The sequence below is a fragment of the Heloderma suspectum genome, chromosome 4, assembly GCF_057233095.1.
Source record: "Heloderma suspectum isolate Gila_16-S chromosome 4, 16-S_ref, whole genome shotgun sequence".
Classification (NCBI taxonomy): domain Eukaryota; kingdom Metazoa; phylum Chordata; class Lepidosauria; order Squamata; family Helodermatidae; genus Heloderma; species Heloderma suspectum.
Window position 1 is genome coordinate 304098038 of NC_139461.1, and position 24177 is coordinate 304122214.

Below are 24177 nucleotides of genomic sequence, written 5' to 3' on the forward strand. Positions count from 1 at the left end.
GGCTTCTCGTAGTCAGGGCTTTGTACAATTCATTCTGTGATTAAACCACACAGGTGTGGAGGTTAAGAACATAAGAAGAGCCATGCCGGATCAGACCAAGGGTCCATCTAGTCCAGCATTCTGTTCACACAGTGCCCAACCAGCAGGATGTGAGTGCAACAGCACCCTCCCACTCATGTTCCTCAGCAACTGGTGTACATAGGCCTACTGCCTCTGATACTGGACTAATAGCCACTGGTATTGGACACACAGTACTTTGTCTTCTGAGGAGCTCAGCGTTCATTTTCTTTACTTATTTTAAACCCAGTGTTTCTGGCTCTTACGGCATAGTCCACATGTTATGAAGACTGTCTTTGCAATCTTAAGGGCTAGAAACATGCTCTTTTAAAAAAAGAAAAGAAAGAAAGCTGAGATTCTCTGGATGTATTTTCTGTACCCCAGGCCAAATTCCATGCTTATGATATGACAGTTTCTCCCCAAGAAGGCACACTTTACTTTCCCAACTGGGTAAGAATCCTTCTGTAGCCCCTATGAATGTGGATTCTATTAAACGTGTTAAAAAAAATTAACTCCCATCTTCTGATGTTTGCAGGCCTGAATCTCGAATATGGACCTTGATGCTCCTACTTGGGACCTGCTTACTCTACTGCGCAAGGGTGACGATGCCCATCTGTGTAGTTGCCATGAGCGCTCGCTTTGACTGGGACAAGAAACAGTCCGGCATTGTCCTGAGCAGCTTCTTCTGGGGCTACTGTTTAACGCAGATTCTTGGAGGCCACCTGAGTGATCGGTATGGACAATATTGAATTTCACTGCATTATTATATCTCTAGAACTGATGTCAATATTCACGTTTATTCAAAATTTGTTCGCATTTTCTGTTTCACCACTCAGATTTTGAGTGCAAAATCTGGATGAGTTTGCAGTTTGAATATGAACCTTGACCTCTGAATTGGAGTGTCCTTAGTTCTAATAGCATGCAACAATGAAGTCTGCAGAGGAGAATTCCCGGGAGCAAGTTGCTTTTCAGCTCTCCACTGCTTGAGTCTTTTTACCGGTGCTGTTCGAAAAACTGCTGGAGTCCAAGGGTAGATTTTACACAGCCTCTTGCAGAGAGAAATCTGGTGAACTTGAATCTGAGGTGTGAAAATGCCTATGCAAGTGAGGAATGTATTTCTTCCCCTCCCCCTCCCAATGATGGCTGGGGATGATGGAAGTTGTAGTCTGATGAGCACCAGGTTGTAGAAGGCTGAGCTCGAGGTTACAGCACCAGACCCATGTCGTAGAATGAGACTTGCATTAAAATGCCCTGAAATGAGGATCAGGGTGGGATTTCTAGTGGAGTTGTGCAGGCAAGAGAAGGGTGCTGGATTCTTTCCCTACTGTTTCCCAGACCCAACTCCTCTTCCCCAGCTACTTTTCTTGCAGTCAGGCTTATTTCTTGCCTTAATGCTTGGCTGGAAGAAAAGGAGCTGGGGGAAGGATTCAGTAGCTCCCTCTAGCCTGTGAATTCTCTGCTTGACTGTCAGACAGACACACACACACACACACACACACACACACACACCTACCTATAATGTGCAGTTAGATCCTTGGAATACTCCAGTTTTCTTTTCAGCTCCTATGTGGGAAATTTAGGATGCCTAATAAAGCATATTTAAACACCACCACCTTATGCTCTGTACCATTTATCTGGAAGTGATGATTTCTCTGATGGCCTGGATGTTATGCGCATACCTGAAAACATTTGGTGTTGCAGGATGGAGATATTTTAATATTTGGCTTCCAAATAGGACACTCCTGTTCCTGCTGATGCTGAAACTCACCTGTGATCACCCTAACCTGAGCGTCATTACACTGTCACATGCCAGACGGTGACCAAAAATCTGAGAATTCACTTGGGAATTTCAAACTCAAATATTAAATGTCCACTACTTAATACACTACTTTTAAATTGTCTTATCAGTGAAGTTTATTGCTTTATCTTCTATTTAGCATATATTACCACTCCTCACTCCCACACCCTACTTAATCTCTTGGGCCAGTTGGCAGATGCACATACATCACTCAAAGGCCTCCTTCCTGTGTGGATCATGTGTCATATGAGCGGCAGGGCTGGCCCACCCCCAAGGTTGTGTAGTGCTGCATTCACACAATGGGCATGGATGTCTGCAAATGAGAGCCTCCATGTAGATCTGTGTGTGCATAGGCTGTCCATACATTCTGGAATCCTGGAAAACCTACATATGTCTATGCCAGAGGTGGGTAGAAGGTAGATTTCCAGATGTTTTGGACCAACTCCCAGAAGCCCTTGCCAGCATGGGCAGTGGTCAGGAATGCTGGGAGCTGCAGTCCAAAACATTTAGAGATCTACCCTCTGCCTACCCCTGGTCTACGTGTGTTGGCTTTCCTTTGCACATGTCCATGCCCAACACATGGACAGCAGTGGTGGTAGGGAGGGCCACAGCGCAACCTCAGAGGTGGGGCTAGGGGCACAGTCCTGATTTACCCATGATGCCCCTGAACATGTTACACATGGGAAAGGAACTGACATCTCACCAACTGGAAACTGAACATGCAACTGGAAGTATGCGCTGCTCCATTGGAAGGTATTCTGTTTGCAGCTACACGAGCTGATAGGAAAGCTTGGCTTCTCTGCAGAGTTTGATCACGTATTCTGGTCGGTACTTGATGCTGCAGTCACTGAGTGATGGACGTGGATGTGTGAATGGAGCTTTGCCTCTGTCCAATCCCTTTCTTCGGAAATGTTTTTGTGAACTAAATGGCACAGCTGTGGGTGCTTAGGACTAATGCTCACTCTCCACACACCCAATCTATGCGAAAGGAAGCGGTCCTGTGTGAATTGATCCCACACCTCACCTAGGAAACCATATCCTCTGCATGGATGGACCAGTCTACGTCAAAGACAAAGTGAATTTATTTAGTTGATTTATTTAGGGCGCAATGCTATCCATGTTTAGACAGAAAAAAGTCTTGCAACTCCCAGTATGCCCCAGCCAGCATGGCTGGCTGAGGCATGCTGGGAGTTGTAGGGCTTTTTTCTGTCTAAATATGCCTAGGATTGCAACCTTATTAAATTTATATCCCACCTTTCTGCTCAAAAATTGTGCTTAGGGTGGCTAAGAATAAAATCAAGATTAAAAATAAAATTCATGAAAACATCAAAACAATTAAATTAAAAACACTAAAAACACTACAATGAAATAAATAGACAGAGCTAACCAGTTCAAAACCCCTTCTGCAACAGGCCAGCTTATATGCCAAAGGCCTGCCTTATTAGGAATGTCTTTGCCTGCTGGTGGAAGGATAACAGAGTGGGGGCTGATCTCGGCAGGGAGTGTCAGAGTGTAGAAGCGGCTACCAAGAAGGCCCTGTCTTGTGTCCCCACCAAAGGTGCCTCTGAGGTGGTAATACCGAGAGAAGGGCCTTCCTTGGAGATCTTAAGGTGGTCTTTGATACCTGTTACCCTCATGCTGCATCCAGCTCCCTCTTTAGGCATTGCTTCCTACGTTAAAGCATTAACCCAGGGGTGCAGAAAGCACCTTTGCAGCCAATTCCTTGATTCTCCTCTGTCTTCTAGGATAGGAGGAGAGAAAGTCCTCCTTCTCTCCGCATCAGCCTGGGGGTCTATCATGGCCATCACCCCTCTGCTCGTCTATGTTGGCTCTGCTCACCTGGTTCTAATGGCCTTCTCCAGGTTTCTCATGGGGCTGTTGCAAGGTAAGGCGATCTGCTTCCACGAGTTTCATCCACCCAAGAAATGGGGACCAGGGCGATAGCGGTGTCTTAGTCAGTTCGCGGCCATTAACGATGCTTCAGTGGCTTTAATAACTGCAAGGCCCAGGGGGGGGGGGGAGCTTTCGCAAGTGCATAGTGCTGGTACAACAATCCCACCTGCAAAAGGGTAACCTAACTAAAATCAGTGTATGCTCCAACATTCAGAATTCGGATGAACAATATATTGGCGACGAGGATCCGCCAAATATTTGCGCTTAATATATTTCATAAAGACAATGGGCTGGATCCAGAGCTGCACGAGTGGAATTCTGCCCCTCATACCCCAGCCCCTGGCATCACATCCCAGACTTTCTCTGGCGATCTCTCGACTCTCAGGAGAGCCTTTTCCAGGGGAGCATGGAGCTGCAGTGGGAAGGAGGGGGCAGGAAAGCCCTATTGCAGAAACATGACCTCTGCAAGGACTACTCAGGGCCCAACCTGTTAAAAAAAAAAAAAAGAAGAGTGAGAAGAACTCCCCCTTTATTATCTACTTATTTAACACATCCTGCCTTCCTGCCCCCCAAAATGCTTCTCAAGGCAGCTAACAACCAAATCTTAGTTAAAACATACAGAAATCTCTCCCCCTTTAGGTTTCTCAGCTGGGTTTGGGGAGCAGGGGAGGAGGGAGGCAGAAAGAGAGTGCCCACTTAGCAATGGAACAAAATGTGTGTTCTGCCGCACTCCCAGTTTGCTTTGGAAGCTAGCCTGAAAAGAAGCCACCTGGCTGTAGCCACTGGGCAATTATTTATTTTAAAAATGTCTATCCTGCTTTTCCTTTAAAACAGGAGTGGGCAATCTTCAGCCTGCAGGCCTCATCTGGCCTGTGCTGAAGCCCAATCTGGCCTGAGGAGACTGGAGCACCCTCAGCAGGACCTCCCCTCCTAAGCCCCGCCCCCTGAGGGTGAGTGGCACAAAGGGAAATCCCTTTGTTATTTCCGATCAGAGACATTCCGCTGCGTCGCTTCCTGCGCCGTTTGCGCCCCAGTTATAGAATCATAGAATAATAGGGTTGGAAGGGGCCTATAAGACCATCGAGTCCAACATGATGTGAGCAGCACAGGAAAGAGCAGCCCCACGCCTGCAGGCTCTGTCCAGGTCCTTTTCTTCTTGCAGAGAGAGGTGCCAAGTTCCATGCCTCTCTCTAGATGGAGAATTTTTTAAAAAGGGGTGGGTGAGGATGATTTCATGGGAGGGGGTGGGGTTTCAGGGTGAGGCCCCTCCCCCTGATATCATCCAGCCAGTCGGCTTGGTCTGCGGGTAATCCAGCCCCCAGACCAAAAGTAGTTGCCCTCCCCCCCTTTTTTTAAAGGGTGGGGGAAAACTCAAGGTGTCTAACAACAAAAGATTAAAAACAATGACTAAAGACAGCAGAAAATGGAAAAGACAGGAAGCCATTAAAACAATTAAATATCCTTCAGCAATCAAATAATTCAGTGCAGCAAGTTAAAAAACAATTCACAGATTAGTGCAGGAGCTTAAAGCCATTCAGAATCCTAGAGCCCTCTTAAACAAGGAAGTTTTAGCCATGTAGGGGAGCTCAAGGAAGGGGCATGCAGGGCCTCCCATGGGACAGACGTCCAGAGCCTGGAGCACTGAAAAGGCCTCTCCCTGGATGCACAAGAGCACCTCTGATGAGATCTTGGCAGGCTTATACAGGAGAAACCAGCTCTGGTCTCAAACTATGATGGGCTTTAAAGCTCAGCGCCAGCACTTCGTATTGGGCCCAGAAACATATTGGGAGTGAGTGGATTTTTTGCCTGTAAGGCAGGGCTGGGGACCATCATTCAGTCCGAGGGCCAAATTCAGTTTTGGAGAAGCTCTCTGGGGCTGCATTGCAGTGGTGGGCAGGGCTGGAGGCAAAACAGGAGGGGCCAAAGATGCAAAGAATATCAGCCTAACGTTGCTTAGAGCTTCTCCTGCCAATCACTAAGCCTGAGGAGAGGCATTTCAACCTTTTAGAATGGGGGAAAAAACTGCACCAGAGCCGGGAAGCCACCAAATGATTGGTAGTTGGAGGGGCTAGGGGAAGGTGGCATGGCTATCTGAGGAACTAAGGAGGGCAGATTTGGCCCCAAGGCCTGAGGGTTCCCACCCCTGCTCTAAGGGGGTCACATGCCCAGTTAGCAACTGGCCACTCCGTTCTGGTCCAGTTGTTGCTTCCAGGCACTTTTCAGAGGCAGCTGTACATAGAGCGCATTATAGTCGTCCAGGCATAATGTGATTAAGGCATGCGTCACCCCAACCAGATCCTCAGTCTTCAGAAATGGGCATCGTTGGTGCATCAGACTCAGCTGGGTAAAGGCACTCCTGCCCATAACTAACACCTGGGCATCCAGGCCAGGTCCAGAAGCATCTCCATACTGGGCTGAAGGGAAAATGAGGCTTGGGGAGAGTTCCCCCTCCATCTTAGCCCACAGCGGTAGCCTGGCCATTTAGGCCCATCTTAATGATAGGCTCTTTGACCATTTATATAGGAAGGTTGAGACATACTCTAAAGTCCATTTTGTCTGCAAGGCCCTTCTAGCTCCTGGCTCAGCAGTCAGCAAAAGAATGTTGACAAGCAGTGCAATATCTCTGTGAAGCGTGAAATCAAATGTCAGTTTGTCTCTTAAGATTTTCTTCCTACGCAATCTATGCTGAAGTGGAGCTATGTACTGTTCACAGGACCTGCCCCAAACCTATTGCTGGCTATAGTGGAATTTCCTTCTCTCCCTTCCCACCCTTTATTAGGGGTGCACTTTCCTGCCTTGGCCAGCGTGTTTTCCCGGAAGGTGCGGGAGAGTGAACGGGCACTGACGTATAGCACCGTTGGAACAGGATCTCAGTTTGGGTGAGTTTCCTTGAGCAGATAGTGGGGGTCATGCAGATGAACAAGACAAATCTTACTCATGCTCCGTTCCACGTTTCCAGATCAATTTCCTGCAGCCTGTCAAGGCCACCTGCAAATCCCCCTGTAGCTGAATAATGGGCAGAATTGGTGATTTTCTGTGTGCCAAACTAAACATGACATTACGCACATGACTGTTTTTTGCATACATTGTTTTGTTTATTAAATAGCAACAATGGACAGAAGGCCATGATCCAAATCTTGACCAAGTGGGCAGGGGGAGGATATTTAACCCTTTCTTTCCACCGTGTTCCAGAGCCAGATTACTTTCTCCATCCATCCCATGGCTGCTCTTTTCCCCAGGAGGAAAACTGCCTTGAGCCCCAGTGGCAGCTTTCCTTTGGAGCCAATTGTGGGGGTGGGGGTGGGGGGAGATTAGATATGGATTGGGACCCAGCTGTAGGTGAGAGGGGATTTAACCTTTTGCCCCCACCAGGGTCCTGGTACAGATTGGGGTCCCTCTATAGCCATGGTTAATCTCCCCACCATGCCACCGTCCTGATCCAGATTGCTGCCCCCCCCCCCAGTGGCAGCTATTCAGTAAACAAACCCCAGGCACCAATCCATGTTCCTCCACTCCCCTGGGCAGGTCACTAGTCTTGTCCAGAGCATAGATAATAATCAGTCTGAAATCACAGCGTGGCTTTTTTCCTTGTCTGCCTGGGATCTTGAGTCCTAATTGACCTTTCCCTTGGCCTTGCCAATGTTTCTCGATGGTGGTCTACATGTGGTCTACATCAGGGGTAGGGAACCTCCAGCCTGTGGCCCTAAACTGTCCTGAGGAAGTTCTTCATCCGGCCCGAGGATGCTTGGGCAATCCGTTCCTCTCCCCAAGCCTTTCTCCCTGGCCTGGAGGCTACCAGAGACTTAGGGAGGAGGTGGGGAGATGAATGCCCTCGTTGTCTCTGATCACAGATGGGCGACAACAAGAGGATTCCAACTGGGAAGGGGAACGGCACAAATCAAGCAAGTGTCCAACACGACTCTGCTGTTGTAAGCAGGTGCATGCTCACCTGATGCGTTTTGCCCTGTTCAGTTTCCTTTCTCTCTTTCGAGTTCATTGTTAAATGATAGAAGGGCAAGCAAGCACACTGCTTTAACTCTCCCTCCCTTTGCAGGACACTGGTGATGGGTGCAGCAGGGTCCCTCCTCCTTGAATGGTACGGATGGGAAAGTGTCTTCTACTTCTCAGGTGTGCTGACATTGCTCTGGGTCTACTGCATGTGCAAATACCTCCTGAATGAAAAAGGTAAATACACCTTTCCTCTCACTGCAGCCCCACCCTTCTGGCCCCTGGTGGCTCAGGCTGGCTGTTTGATAACCTGGAGTGTGCAATATGTGTGTGTGTATAACTGTCAGGGTGGAAACTGAGCTGGTGTTGCCCTGGAGCAGTTCTGATTCTGAGGAGGATCAGCAATCTGTGGGAGAGGAGCCAGCTCATCCCTCCCAGGCACAGCAGCTGGCAGAGATTCCTCCTGCTGGCATTCCTGAGATAGATAGTGACCCTGGCAGTGAGAGAGCATGGGAGGGGGGCTTGCTAGACGCTCGACACAGACGCAGGGAGCGACGAGCGATGGAGGGCACGGAAAGGAGGCGTAGTGCCGTTTGGCGCGCAAGCAACGGCCGCATCCCGTGGACCCAAGGGAAAGAAGGGGGATCTCTCCTTAGCCCATAAGTTCAGGGTCTTTAAGTGACTGTCCTTCAAACGGGGATCAACTGCCTACTCGGCTGATAGGCCACTCTGCTGTTCCTTGCTTAGTTGCTGGTGATTGGCATCTGAAAGAGTCATTAAGTTGTAAAAGGATCAAAGCCTTGAAAAGAATCCTTTTGTCTGCATCTTGAGTTGGCTATTGGAGTCTACTGAAAGAGGCTGCTAGGGCACTCCTGACAATAACCTGTTGGAAATTCCGGGTATAGTTCAGTTTAATCTCAGCACGCACTTACTGAAGAGGGTGTGGACAATGTGGTTGCACTCAAGTCAGAGGGATCTCTTGACATGGCATGTGAATTTGGATTGTGTATAGAAACTGCCTGAAATCTGCAAAACATAAAAATAATGGCTTGGAATCAGATTTTATCGTTTTTATTCTTTTTATTTAGTGGACTTTAAAACTTCCTTTCAGGATAGATTATCTTCCCAGGGTGGTTTCCAGTAATTATGGCTAGAGTAGTTATGTCCAGTCTGAGGGCGGAAGCCTCTCTCAGAGGCTGGTGGGCATCCGATGCAGAGCAAGAGGCCTGGCAGAGGTGACCATCACCTCTGTGCTCCCCCCTCTCTGCATTTTTGTTAGGCGGGTGTTTTTGCCCATCTAGCTGAGGTGTTGTGGGGGGCAAAGGCTGGGGGGGGGGGCTGGAGAGAGCTCGTATCCCTGCTTCCCCAGGCCTCTTCCCTCCCTGTCCACAGAACTGCCCCCTTTCTCCCCTCTCCGAGGTCACATTTGCACACTCAGAGAGGCAGCCGGCATGGTTCTCTCCATGATGTGTGTGTGTGTGTGTGTGTGGGGGGGGGTGTTGGGAGCTTGGACTCCTGGGTCTGAAGTCAGAGCACTGTCTCCAACCTCAGATCCAGGAATCTGAACCATCCCATGTCTCCCCAGAGGCTGCCTAGGGGCCATAGGATTGCTCCCTAAGAGGTACAAAGTGTGGATCCAACCCATAGGTTTCTGTTGCACCCACCCATTTTACATTGGAGATTTCCCACTGTGCAATTGTTTAGAACCAGGTTTGCTGACTTCTGAAATCTTTTTAATTTTTTACCTCTAGCCTTGCCTCACTAGTTCTCGCTGGAGGAGATATACCTTTGTTTGAGCTGTACCACTTCAGACTGAGGAGTGGGGGGCTCAAATGACTGAATGAACAAAGTTCCCACCACACAGAAAATTAGCATGTTAGGGAGACGGGTTCTGGCTTAGACTTCTACCTGTGTACCTGACATGGTAGTTTTGTTTTTTTATTGTTATTGTTTTGTATGGAGTCATGTCATTCAGTCATAGGAACTTATACCTGCAATGTAAAGTGGTGCAACCCAGGCACAGATTAACTACCTCAATGAGAACTAGCCTTCTGATTTTTCCCCTTGGTATTTATTGTGAAGTTGTGGCTGTCTGCCTGCCTGCCTAACTGAGGGAAAAGGTGTAGTTGCTCCCGGGCAAGTTCTCATTTACCTCTGGTAAGTTATCCCTAAGTGACGACTTAAGATGTAGGTTTGTGGCTATCAAGAAGTAAATAGAGCAGTTACTATTTTATACAGCGTCCGAGGGGTAAAACATAAGTGTGAACATACTCCGCCCCAAACACCCACAGACAGTGTATGTACACACATTTAATATTATTACCCAAGACAGCTTTGGGTATTAGGGAGTATAGAGATCATTCAATCAACTTAGATGCATCTTGTTTCTCTTGTGTACTAGAAATCATCATCCCGTTAGAAGACTTAGTGAAGGGCCTCTCCTTATCCAAACAGACCAAAGTTCCTTGGAAACAAATATTTAAAAAGGCCCCTGTATGGTAAGTCACTATAATCTATGCAACATTTTCCCGAGCATTAGTCATGGCCCAGTTGTTGTGGATTGCTTTTGTGGTGTTCATTCTAGGCTGTGAGGTGTGTGTGTGTGTGTGTGTGTGTGTTGAGATGTTGTGTAGCATGGATGAACGCTTTCCACATTGTATGGTTTTTAGATTATGTTTTTACGGTGTTTATTGTGCTGATTATGGTTTATATTGATTTTGTTTGTTTTTCCATTATATTTGTGAAGGATTTCTATATTTGTAAGTCGTTTTGAGACTGCTTTTTGCGGTGGGAGGTGATGCATAAATTTAATAAATAGTAGCAGTAGTAATAATCTGCAGTTGGCCCCAAGGTAGCATTTCTCAGAAATGTTCCCCTCCATACACACGCTCAACACATGGAGGGGAGAGGGCAACCGTGCTGCTCAGCCCCAGATATCGTGCCTCTCATCCCCAGCGTCCATGCAACATCTCTAAAGGGGAGCCTGTGGACACCTCTCTCCATGCACTGAGTCCACACACGGAGTGGAATGTACGAACAGGGCTTACCTTTATGCAGCTTCCACCTGCAAATGGTTTGATTTCTTTACCTTTACACAGATTACACCTGCAAATGGTTTGTTTTCTTTACCTTTACACAGCTTCCACCTGCAAATGGTTTGATTTCTGGTAAGTTTCTGGCCCTTATGATAGCTAAGATGTGTTTTGAAAATATACACATCTGTATATATCTGTGTGTCAGAGCTGACAACGTGGCCTTCTCTAGTATATAACCTTACAGCCTATCAGCTGCCCATACCTTTCTTCCTGCATCCACACTGATGCCATTCTCCCTCCCCTCCCTTCTCCCCCTCTCCCTTCTTTCTTTCACACACACACACACACACACACACACACACACACACAAATTAAATGGTGAACTGTCTATTTCCCTTTTTGCTTTCCTCAGTGGACCCCAAATCCCATGCCTGAGATGGCTACCCCACCTTGCTTCATGATAAGGCTGCTTGATTCCTTGACCGTTTGCCCATCTAGCAATCTCAGTATCACCTACTCCTGGGTAGGGATGCTGGAGAAATTTGAGATGGATTAAAATGAGCTCGGATTTCTAAGAATCCTATTTCTGAGACTTGCAGAATCCTCTGTGGAGTGACCCCCTCAGGCCGTGTGGAGTCTGTGGACTTTCGAATGATTTTTTTACTTTCCCGAAATTTACACATAAAAATTGGTAGAAAAATACGCAAGTTTCTGCTGAGGAAACGTTGACTGGAATGGGGGACAATACACTAAATGTTACGTACTGAGGTAAATTATATAAATACTTAAGTAAATGCTTACGTAAATATTTATGTAATTATTTCTGTATTTTTCCGCATGACGGAAAAAATATTCGCATCCATCTGTGGGCGGATGATGGAACAAAAGGCACCTGACAATCCGCAAAACACAGACAGAGCGGATTTTACACAGTCTATACATCCCTACTCCTAGGATCTTCAATGTGGTACCCATGGGCACCAATAAGCCTCCAGACACCAGGCTCTCTGCCCCTCCCAGTATTTATTTTAATTCTTTAAAAAAAATTAGTTACCTTTTTTTTAACTGGGAGGCAGGCATGCTGCAAAGTGAAGTGCTACCCTCCAGCGCCATCTTTATTTGAGTTCAAATGAGTGGTTTTGTATTTCGGAGCTCAGACCCCCACCTCTGTCTTGCACTTAGGTTCTTGGCCAAGTTACCTTTCTTTTAGTCTCACCAGTTTGCCTTCTGGGAAATGGGTGTTTTGCAACTGGCCATGCCGCCCATGGCAGCCATTTTGTGAGAGTGCCCATAACACTCAAAATGCCAGATGTGCCCACTGGCCCAAAAGGTTTGGGGACCCCTGGTGTGCTCTGATAGGCAGTGACTCTCCAGGACCTCAGACAGCAATCTTTCACTTTGCCTGTGACCTGATCCCTTTTTCACTAGAGATGCCAGGAGCTGAATGTGGGATCTTCTGTGTGCAAAGTATGTGCTCTACCATTGAGCTATGGTTCCTGCAGGAGTTCGACTTGCTTGGTTTCCTTGAAGTGCTTTGTGTGATGTTTATCTATACTCTGACAATCGGCCATGCATACCTAACCAGGAATTTCCCTGCATATACCGCCAGGGCTGTGATCGTAGCTCAGCTGTGTGCGGCCAGCACCTTTTTCACCCTGCTCTCCTGGCTCCCGACTTTCTTCACGGAAACATTTCCTGATTCAAAAGTAAGCTGGCATCGCATCCAAGAAGGGGAAGCGAAAGGTGGTTAGGGGGTTGTGACTGGCCCCCTGAGTATAGATATGGCTTCCTGTTCTCGGCAGAACTGCCAAGTGGCCATCTGACCATCCTGCCTGCCCTATCTGACCTTCCTAGGCAGTTGGGCAAGACAATATTAATTAATTGTTTAATTAATTAATTAATTAATTAATTGTTTAATTAATTAATTAATTAATTAAGACAATATTAATTAATACATAATTAATTAATTATGTATTTATTTACTGTACTTTGACCAATAACCGAAGTTCTCTGGGCGGTGTACGATACATTAAAACATACAGTACAAACATTAAAGCAAGAATATAAACAGTGCAGAATAAAACCAAGATGAAACCTACAGCAAAGAATAAAACCGTTACAACATCACTAAAGCAATTAAAACCAACAACTGAATAGAGTACCAGAAGCACTGAAAACAGTTCTTCAAATGCCTGGGAGAATTAAACGGTCTTCACTTGGTGCCAGAAAGACCATAACATAGGAGCCAGGTGAGCCTCTCTGGGGACAGGATTCCACATACCGGGGGCTGCCACTGAAAAGGCCCTCTCTCTTGCAGCCTCACCTCATTTGGTGGGGGCACCTGGAGGAGGACCTCAGGCAATAATCTTAATGTCCAGGTAGGTGCATGTCCCACTCCATTCCTCCACTGGTGCCCTCCACCAACCTACCTCCTGTGGGGTAAAACTGCTCCCACAGGGGAGAAAGATGAGAGAATGAGTTGGTGGGCAAATCAAATAGCAGACAGGGACTGCACCAGGTTCAAGCCTTCCCACTGGCAAGCCATCGGCCATTTTAAATTTTCCCACAATGCCCTGGCATAGCATCGCTCCAGGGCATTGCAGGAAATCTAAAAGGGCAGATGTTTTGCAGTTGCCCACAAATTAAAAACTGTGTTGGGTGGGTGGGGGCATGGGTGGGAGAGGGACCCAATCCTCAACCTGTGTCAGCACCCAGGTTGCTGATCCTAGGCTTGGCAGGAAGTGCAGTGGCTGAATCCACTCCTGCTGTTTTGGAAAGGCACATTTCATGGGGAAAACACCCCCCACCCTGGGACGGCATCTGCCACTCCTAGTTATTAGTTTTCCTTGAAAACATCGGCTTGTATCCAAAGTTAGTCTAACATAAGTCCCATTCATTTCAATGGGTCTACTCGAAGTAGGACCAACATTGGATACCACCCAGTTCCCCCTGTGCCCATTCCTATTGGCTGCAAGCTCTCTGAGGTGTTGTTCTCCTTTTAGGTTTGCTTTTTTGTTAATTCCGTGCACTGCAAGAAGAGGCGATCTTCTGAATACGTGCAAACGTGATGTGTTTATAGTTGCATTAGCTTGGTGCTTGCACAAAAATCATGTATACACACACGTGCTATGTAGTGCCAGTGGCATCACTAGGCGTCTGATCCCCTATAGCAGCCTAGTGAGAATTGGTTCCTGATGTGTTATGGAAGAAGCTACACCTTCCATACGGGGTACCTTATGGCTTATTTCATTACTATTAATAAATAAAGCAGGAATATAGTTGCTGTGTGTGTAAATCTTGGGTTGGAAGGCTCAGCATGGTAAAATTGCGCCACCTACTGATCAGACATGCACATGACACATGAAAGATGTAGAGCTGGAAAAAGTGCAGAAAAGGGCAACTAAAATGATCACGGGGCTGCAGCATCTCCCCTATGCGAGAAGGTTGCAACAGCCGGGATTGTTTAGCTTGGAAAAAAGGAGCATAAGGGGAGACATGATAGAGGTGTACAAAATTATGCATGGTATGGAGAAAGTGGATAGGGAGACATTTTTCTCCCTCTCTCAAAATACTAGAACCCAGTGGGGTCATCCTATGAAGTTGATTGCGGGGAGATTCAGGACAGATAAAAGGAAGGACTTCTTCACACAGCACATAGTTAAACTATGGAATTTGCTACCACAGGAAGTAGTGATGGCCACCAATTTGGATGGCTTTAAAGGGGGTTAGACAAATTCCTGGAGGAAAAGGCTATCAGTGGCTACTAGTCCTGATGGCTATGTGCTACTTCCAGTACCTGGGGCAGTCATCTGATGTAGACCAGATGCTGGGGAACATGGGCAGGAAGGTGCTATTGCACTTGTGCCCTGCTTGTGGGTTCCTGGTTGACCGCTGGTCGGCCACTGTGTGAACAGAATGCGGGACTAGATGGACCCTTGGTCTGATCCAGCAGGGCTCTTCTTATGTTCTTATGAACTGCCTAGTCTAGGAAGCTGCCGTATACTGAGTTAGACCCTTCTAACCTGGTAGTGTTGATACTGACTGGGAGCAATGGCTGTCCAGGGATTCAGGCAGGATTCTTTCCTAGCCGTACCTGGGGATTAAAACGGGGACCTTAGGCATGCAAAGTAGGTGCTCTGCCACTGAGCCACAGCCCCCTACGAATGGATGTTTCTCAGTAATGGCCCTTAAAAAGCCTCCGTCTGTCTGTCTGTCTGTCTCTCTGTCTTTATTAATTTATTTCATGTATATCCCAGCTTTCTTCCATCATGGAACTCAAGGTAGGTATGTGGGCTTCCCAGGTGGTCTCCCCTCCAAGCACTGACCAGACCCAGATGTGCTGAGCTTCAGCAGGGTGGCTGCCTCATGTGCCTTCACACTATGCCCTGGGAGCAAACCAGGGTGGGCCCAAGACGTTTTGCTGCCTGCGGCAAAGGACAAGACAGCTCCCCTTCGCATTCTGTCCAAAACACCAGCTGGACCGGCAGCTGAATCTTTCTTCGACGCTGGTGATGGGACAGTGTCCTCCACTGCACCGGAAGGCAGCAGCCTAGCTTAGGAAGACCGGGCGGGCCACGCGGCACACACAGCTCTTTCCTCCAACACCTTGCTGCCGTCCCTTCACAACTGCTGCCTGAGGCAGCTGCCTCACTCTGCCTCATGGTGGGGCCAGCCCTGGTCCAAACACCCACAGTGTGTCTTTGTACGGGAAGGGCAGGGCCGTAGCTCAGTGTTAGAGCACATGTTTTGCATGCAGAAGGTCTCAGGTTCGATCCCCAGCAACTCTAGGTAGGGTTGGGAGAGGCCCTTGCCTGAAACCTTGGAGCATTGCTGCCAGTCAGTGTAGACAGTACTGATCTAAATAGATCAGTGATCTGGCTCAGTATATAAGTCAGCTTCTTATGTTGCATTGTCAGCACAACACCATCGCAGGAAACATGTGGAATGAACATAATGCAATCCCAGATCATAGCCTAGTGAACATTTGAAGCTGTCTTGCGCTGAGTCAGGTCTTTTATGCAGCCCGGTTCTCTCTAGGCCTTTGTTAGTGAAGTCGCTGTTAGGATGCCTGTGCGTTCTTCTGTGCTTCTTTCAGGGATGGATATTTAACGTGGTCCCATGGCTGGTGGCAATCCCAACTAGCCTGTTCAGCGGATTCCTTTCTGACCGATGTATCAGTCAAGGTAATTGATTCTTTAGTTCTACCACAGCCCCCTACAAATGGATGTTTCTTGGTAATGGCCCTTAAAACGCATCCGGCCATATGCATGGGCCCAAACCATTTGGTGGGGCTGTGAATCCATTTTGGGTTTCAGTCAGAACCAACCAGAACTCCGAATGAGCTATCCAAGGTGCTGAACCTGTTTTGGGGAGGGGCATTAGCGCCTTGGATAGCTCCTTTGGAGTTCTGGCTGGTTCGGACTGAAATCCGGAGTGGATTTACTGCCCCACTGACATCAAAGCCACCAGCCTCCGCTGCATTCAACACCCCTGGCCTGCAAAGTCATCTCCAATTCTAAGAATCTATGAGTTCTATGGAACCTGCTGAATACCTGTGATGATCAGAGTTTTCAGCATGCCCTGTCTGTCTGTCTTTCTGCTTTCAGGATATAAAGCGATCACCATTCGTAAGTTGATGCAGGTGAGCAAAGAACTTGAATGTTATAGCAGGTGGGGGCAGCAGGAATATATCTCCATGTGTGAGCAGATCTGTGAACATTGCTCTTTGCATGAGAGCCATGGTGGTGGAGTTAGTAAACAGCATGTCCAACATGGGTCAGGAAGACATGGGTTGAAATCCCTGCTCAGCTGTGAAACTCACTGGGCAACCTGGGACTTATCCCTTATTTCTCTTTCGGGCCTACCTTGTAGGGTTGTTGTGAGGGTAAAAGTGGTGGTGGTGAAGGGGAGAGAATAATCCATGTGACTCCAAACTCCTTCCTGTGATTCTGTGGATGTTGATGAGGCAGTACGTCCCACTGAACTCAGCGACACTTACTTCCAAGTAAACCTACATGGGATTGGCTAGATGGCATTTCCCATCATTTGGAATTAGGGACGTTGGAGAAGTCCTCCACGGAATTAAATGAGTTTGGATTTCTATGAATCTGACCTGTGGATTCCACAGCAGACCCGTTTTCCCCGAGTCACACTGATTCTGCAGACTTGCGGATCAGTTTTTTTTAACTCTCTGGAATTTCACATAAATTTAGTTGTAGAAAAATACAGACATTAAAAAGCACCTGCTGAAAATGTGCATTCTCCCCATAGGCTAAAATGTGAACATGCGCATAGGGTGGGGTGGGGGAGAGATTTGTGCATGGGGGGGGAGGCGTCGCTGCATCTTCGCAAATGCGAATTTGTGCAAATTTGGGAAATCGGGAAAAACGATTTCACCAGTGAATGGACGACGGGACAAAAGGCATCTGACAATTTGTGAAATGCAGTTGGAACACAGTCCATACATCCCTGCTCAGAATATAGGAACAGTGGATTCTTGGGGCTGATTCTAGGTGGTGGGATACTGGTTAGGTGATACTGCGTTGGCTCTATAAAGACAGAGGGTCTGCTACCACCCCACCCACTGTAAGCTAAATCTTGTATTTTGTTTTCTTCTCCTCTGAGGTCGTCGGCTCAGGTGTATCCAGCATTTTCGCCTTGGGCATAGGCTACACCTCCAGCTTTTGCCATGCAGTGGTGTTCGCAACTGCCTGCATTGGATTTCAGACCTTCAACCACAGGTAGCGGCATGTTCTCCTGGTTTAATGCCTCCCATAGAATCCCACATGAGTGTGGCACCAGTGCGCCAGTGCAGCTTGATGGATGCACTTGGACGAGGGAGACCTGACTTCGGATCTCTGCTAAGCAGTGAATGTGCTGCCTGGATTTGGGCGAGTCACTATCCCTTGCCTAACCTACTGCACAACGTTGTTGTGAGGATGTGCTGTGCTGCAGCCTTGGGGGAAGGACGTGATAAACAGTAGCCGTCTTTCTAATTAATCCCACAACCTGCTACAGTGGTATTCAACTTTTCAAATATTAGCTGTCTGAATCACTGCTTCCTTTACCCAGCGTTGGTCTTAATTCATGCACTTTTTGCTTTTTTTCTGAACAGCGGCATCTCGGTTAATATACAGGACCTGGCTCCTTCATGTGCTGGCTTATTGTTTGGTGAGGATAAATTATTCCCTCCTTTTGGATTCAACCAGAAAAAAATAGCTAATTTATGCAAGCATGGAACAAAGTGCCAAGGGATGTGGACCAGGCTGTGCTCTCCATGATTTTATTTCTTTATTTCTTTACTTACTTGCAGTATTTTTACCCTGCTCTTCAGCCAAAAAGGCTCCCAGAGCAGCATACAAAACTTAATAACGAGACAGTTCCTGCTGTCAGGCTTACAATCTAAAAGACATGACACAAAAGGAGAAGGGATTGGGAGGGAGGAGGGAAAAAAAGCAAAGCGAAACTCGGGTACCAGTTCTTAGCTCCAAAGTTCTTATAGGCATTCTTTCTGGCAGGGAAGAGAAGACAAGCTCCCTGCAGCTGTTCCTTCTCGGGCCAGTGTATGGGGGCCAGGTTGGTCTCCCCCTTGCCGTGATGTTCTTCCTGGGAACAGCCTCCCGGTGACCTTGTTTTCTCTGGCTGATAGATGAGGCCAGAGTTTGCAGTCCCAGGGAACATGATATATGCAGGAGTTCTCTTAATAGCCTTAAGCCCAGTTTTTTTAAATCTTGGAAGTGACCATTTATTAACTTCTGGATTAACACAGAGTAGTTACAGCCTTAAACATTCTTTAGCTGCCCTGGCAGACACTCAGAGTGGATCAAGGATGACAGTGCGTTCAAAGATAAATTAATTTATGTTAAGCGAGTGTAAGCATCTGCTCTCTGCGAGTTGCGTGCACTTGCTCTCTGCATGTGGCACACTGAGGTCAGGATTATGCAAGTTGTTTTGTGGGATGTTGATGGACTGCCTGAGGTGAATGGTGTAGTCTTGGAGAAGGGTGTGTGTGTTGAGCATTGAGCACCATCAGTTTTGGGGAGTGCTGGATGGCAATGGAGGTTCAGGTAGCGGGAGGCTAAAGTGGTTCAGGGAAAGCTTTGCTAAAGATGGGCTCCTTGAAAAAGGACTTGATGGAGAAGTAGGTTGACTGACTGAGGTGGAGAGTCTGCTCAAGTCCTCGCCTAGCATTTGGGTGAAGAGAAAATAATAGATGAGTTTGTACGGAGAGAGAACTAAAAGCAGAAGGGGCATGGGATTAAAAGCATCAGGTAATTCTTTGGAGTCACGCCTTGGCTTCCTTTCTGTCTCTACAGGGGTAGCAAATACCGGGGGAGCTCTATTAGGTAAGTTATGGCCAGTGGTGTAGTGGAACCGGGGCTCACAAGGTTGCAGCCCCGGCACTTTTTGATTAGCGGGGACGCTGACATCGTTTCCCCCCCCCCCAGACTTCCCTGCTCCCTCTGAGCTTAGCTGCAATTCTCACAGAAGCTGAGGGGAGGGGGGAATGAATTTCCCCAACACTATATTGTTCCCTGTTGTGATGCAGTGTATTTTGTTGTGGCTTGGTTCTGAATGGGCAGTTAAGACCCATTCGCTGTACATCAGACCTGCTCCTAGCAACCGGCTACAGCAGGTTTGTTGATATGGATCAATACAGCTGCCTGAATGTTTGGACTCTCCTTGGGGGAGTGGCTGTGGAGACGGCCATGATGGGTGTCCCTCCTTCAAAATGGGCTACCACTGCACTATTGCTTATTGCTCAGAAGTTGGTTCACCCACCCCATTAGTTCTCTACGGAGAGTGTATTCACACTACAGACTTAAAATTGGTTCATCCACTGTTCCTTCAGCCCAGGGAATCCTGGGTGTCATGGTTCTGTGTGGACAGCTGGGGGCCTCTAACAAACAATCCCAGCAGTTAAATGAAAGGGGTCTTGATCCCTTACCTTTTGTGATGGCCCCCTTCGCTACTGTTTTTGGAAGGCAATGGGAGGGTCGTGTACATTATTTGTCTAAAATTTGGCGGGGAGCCAGGGGTGGAGTGGTGGATTTCATTAAAGACCTGATCCACTTTAATAACACACCCTGTAATTCGAGTCCTGGCAATCCTCAGTGTCCTCCCCAAACGACAGTTCTTTGGAGAGGAAGCCATGACAGCCAGACTTGTGCCAGTTGGATATACGTTTGTAGCGTAGATAGGTCCAAACTGATAACTGCTTGGTTTTTCCAAAGCAGAAGACTAAAGGCTAGTCTTGGAAGACTTGGATGAGGAGGTGCAGGGAATGCTGATCAAATTTGCAGATGACACAAAATTGGGCGGGATAGCTAATACCTTGGAAGAAAGAAACAGAATTCAAAGTGATCTTGATAGGCTGGAGCACTGGGCAGAAAACAACAGAATGACATTTAATAGGGATAAATGCCAAGTTCTGCACCTAGGAAAAAGAAACCAAATGCACAGTTACAAGATGGGGGGTACTTGGCTCAACAATACGACAAGTGAGAAAGATCTTGGAATTGTTGTCGATCACAAGCTGAATATGAGCCAGCAATGTGATGTGGCTGCAAAAAAAGGCAAATGCTATTTTGGGCTGCATTAATAGAAGCATAGCTTCCAAGTCCTGGGAAGTACTAGTTCCCCTCTACTCAGCACTGGTTAGGCCTCATCTGGAGTACTGCGTTCAGTTCTGGGCGCCACACTTGAAGAAGGATACAGACAAACTGGAGAGGGTTCAGAGGAGGGGACTGAAGATGATCAGGGGACTGGAAACAAAGCCCTATGAAGGGAGACTGCAAGGACTGGGCATGTTTAGCCTTGAGAAGAGAAGACTGACAGGAGATAGGAGAATACTCTTCAAATACTTGAAAGGTTGTCACAGAGAGGAAGGCTAGGATCTCTTCTTGATCATCCCAGAGTGCAGGACATGGAATCATGGGCTCAAGTTACAGAAAGCCAGATTCTGGCTGAATGTCAGGAAAAACTTCCTGACTGTTAGAGCAATATGACAATGGAAGTAATTCCCTAGGGAGGTAGTGGGCTCACCCACACTGGAGGCATTCAAGATGAGGCTGGACATCCACCTGCCAGGGATGCTTTGACTTGGATTCCTGCATTAGGCAGGGGGTTGGACTTGATGGTCTTATAGACCCCTTCCAACCCTACTATTCTATGATTCTATGATTCTATGATCCTAGTCCAGTCTTCTCCCAACCTAATGCCCTCCAGATGTGTTGGACTACCACTCCCATAATCCTTGGGCAGCATTAAGCATGCTTGTGGGAGGTGATGGCTGTTGTATTCCAACACATCTGAAAGGCACCAAGTTAAGGAAAGCTGGTCTATTTGTATGGCATGGTAAAAAATTTCCTTCCTCTCTGCATACAGGTGTCATTTGTGTGTACTTAGCTGGACATCTGATTGAAAGCACTGGTTCGTGGGCATCTGTTTTCAATCTCGTGGCAACGGTGAACATCTTTGGGCTTGGTACGTTTCTGATTTTTGGCAAAGCCCAAAGAGTGGACACAGACTCTGCCTATGTAGACCTATAAGTTGATCCCTGGACTAGATCGGGCAAGTGCCAAGAAGGTATTGGAGTCGAAATGCCAGAACTTAACCTGAACACTGAAATAATTTTATTGGCCATGGAATGAAGGAAATCTGCTCATTAACGAGTTGGTTCTGTGGGGTATCCAGCCCCCGATCACCTTTTAAAACTCCGTTTTGTTGGTGTGGCATTTCACCCATTTTGCTGCTGACCTGCAAGATGGTGCTACTGCCAGATTACCTGTGCTGCTGGCTGACGTTGGTTCCTTTTTCTACTGGGATAATGTTATTTAAATTTCAAAGAAACACCAAAAAGCCCACCTCAACAGATGTTGCTCATTGGTACCCTTTTTGGAAGCCAGAATAGCTTGAAGCCCAAGGACTGACCCTGTCCATAGAAAGGGGATCTGTTTTCTGCCACTGTCCTCGAAGCTGCACCTGAAACATGTGAAAACGGGAGGGGGCTTCTGTACAGATGATTGACTTTCTGTTTCAGAGATCCTTAAGCCACCATTGTGAGACTCCCATCAACACAAACATGCCAAAATCTTCTTTGGGTTTTCTCAGCTGTAATGAGGAGACTTCCAGATGATGGCTTTCTGTCTCTATGTGTGCAATAATTGCTTGGTGGTTGTTATTCAATGGTTGTATGGCAGGTGTGCAGAGCCTCTGACCTGCAGAGTTCTGCCTCTGGCCCATCGGGGCTTGGGCTCCCTCCATGGGCCCTGCCCCCTTGGCTCCCCAAACCCCACCCCCTACTGGGGCAGCTACTGGGGGCTTGGGGAAGAGGCAAGGAGAGGAATCCCTGCTGTTATCTCCAATCACAGGTCAGAGATAACAGCAGGGATTCCCTGCGCTGCCGCTCCCCCTCCCAACTGGGGAGGATGCCAGTTGGAGAGGGGAGGTGTTGCTCTGTTTGCACTTCCCTAACCAGAGAAAGCCCAGGCAAGAGTGAAGTCAAGCCAGCCCAGTCCCCTTTGCTCCTCCGCTGAAGGGGCTGGCCTGGCTCAGTTTTCCCCAATGGGGGAAGGCACAGGGCAGGTGAAACAGCCTGGTGGGAAAGCCCATGTGCCTGGGCCCCAGCTGAAGCACCAGATGGAGGATCCTCCACCTGGTGCTTTGGCCAGGGAGCAAGTGATGTCAGGTGGACACAGACACACAATGTATTTTCATAGTTAAGTTATATTTAATTGTTCTCCGGAGGCTATGTTTTGCTGCTGCATCACGCACGTGCAGGAGTGATGATCTAGCTGTTCACATAAGCCAGTAAAAAAAGAGAGGCAAGCTCTACCAACACGATAGACGTAATACTCTGGAGAATTTGCTAGAGGATTGCAAAAAGACCTCAAATTCAGCTGCAGGATTGTGTTCCAGAAAAGACGCAATGAGGCCGCTTGTATTGCCTGCGCTCATACTCATCCAAGGGCTCTGAGGAGGAGCATCCATATTTAGAGAGAACACATCCATCTCATGGACCCAGCAGAGCATAGGAGCCCTGTGCATTCCCACCAGAACTGTCAAACAGCATAAACAATGCATCCACAGCCGCCCATATGGGGCTTATCGGAAGAAGGCTGTCTGTTCCTAGCCCAGATCAGAATTAATGTGAAAGGTGGTTTGGAATAAATCAGGGGAGGAGTGTCTTGAATTTTGGGAACTGTGACTCTAGCTTAATAAACACCCTCTCCCCACCCCACCCCTTTTTTAAATCTCCAAGACTTGCTGGTTTGTATCTTTTACCAGTGCTTAAACTAATTGTGAATGGTAAAAGAACCAGATGCCAGCCCTTAACTTACCCTCTTGTGCCTTAGCATTTGTTGGAATAAATAAAAGCCAGATGTACAAAAGGAAAGGTTTGGAGGTCAGGTTCTGTCAGGATGAGGGCTTCTGCCCATGTTACTGACACCAACAATGGGAGGGCTTCTGCACACAGCCTGGGAATGCACTTGTGTAGCCTGGATTTCGAAGCCTAGCCTTAATTCTTTGTGAATATGATCCCAAGGAACCACAGAATCACCTTGGATGTTCCAGGAACTAGCAGAGAAGCAGAGCATGCACCTCTCAGCACTCAAATAGAGACAGGGCTGTAGAGCTATTTATGGCCAAGCTAAGTGCTATGATAAATGTGCTGCTGCCGCAGCTGAAAATGGTAGCTGTGTGTCCAGCTCTGCGCTTTTCCCTTTGTAACGTCTAATACTACTAACTGTCCTGACATCATGACAGCCCATGATTCCTCAGTCCCTACCACTAGCAGCCAGTGATGTAGAGTGGCAGTGGAGAAACGACGAGCGTTGTGACTTCAGGACATGGATACGTTGCACTATATGATAGTGAGGGGGAGTGGCAGCCGTGAATTTATCGTAAAGTCTCATTTGGCCTAAAGTTTATTCTTGTGTTGAAATATTTGAAGGTTTCCTTGCACTTGTCCCCATGGCAGCTACGTGTTGAGTAAATGACCTCATTTGTTCATGTGACGTTTATGTTGACATAATCTACGCAGTGTTTGGATGCATGAATTTCATATGGGCAGTGCCTTTTGAGATAGCTATTTTTTGGATCCTGGCACACGGGTGGCTTTTTAAAAGAAACGAACAAAAAGACAACCATCACCAAGACCCTTGCTGAATCTTATCCATCAGAACAATAAAGGAGACAAAACCAGGCAATCCGTTGTCTTATTTAAATAAACAAGTTCAGTGCTGAGAACATAGGAAGACCGTGCTGGATCAGGCCAAGGGTCCATCTAGTCCAGCATTCTGTTCGCATAGTGGCCAACCAGCTGCCCATAGGAAGCAGGACATGAGTGCAACAGCACCCTCCCACCCATGTTCCCCAGCAAGTTGTATCCAGAGGCATACTGCCTCTGATACTGGAGGTAGCATATGGCCATTGATAGCCTTC

The 24177-nt window shown here is 47.5% G+C and overlaps 1 protein-coding gene across 1 annotated transcript in view; it reads left to right on the forward strand.

Annotated features, from left to right (window-relative positions):
• Positions 1-23940, forward strand: part of SLC17A9 (solute carrier family 17 member 9) — a 41308-nt gene extending 17368 nt beyond the window's left edge. Inside the window, exons 2-13 of the mRNA XM_084854373.1 lie at positions 593-790; positions 3601-3740; positions 6528-6627; positions 7803-7933; positions 10098-10194; positions 12341-12437; positions 15827-15914; positions 16338-16372; positions 17356-17471; positions 17846-17901; positions 19047-19076; positions 21118-23940. Of these exons, the coding sequence (XP_084710499.1) occupies positions 593-790; positions 3601-3740; positions 6528-6627; positions 7803-7933; positions 10098-10194; positions 12341-12437; positions 15827-15914; positions 16338-16372; positions 17356-17471; positions 17846-17901; positions 19047-19076; positions 21118-21281 (1252 nt within the window). The 3' untranslated portion in view covers positions 21282-23940. The remainder of the gene's footprint in view (positions 1-592; positions 791-3600; positions 3741-6527; positions 6628-7802; positions 7934-10097; positions 10195-12340; positions 12438-15826; positions 15915-16337; positions 16373-17355; positions 17472-17845; positions 17902-19046; positions 19077-21117) is intronic.
• The last annotated feature ends 237 nt before the right edge of the window (positions 23941-24177 follow it).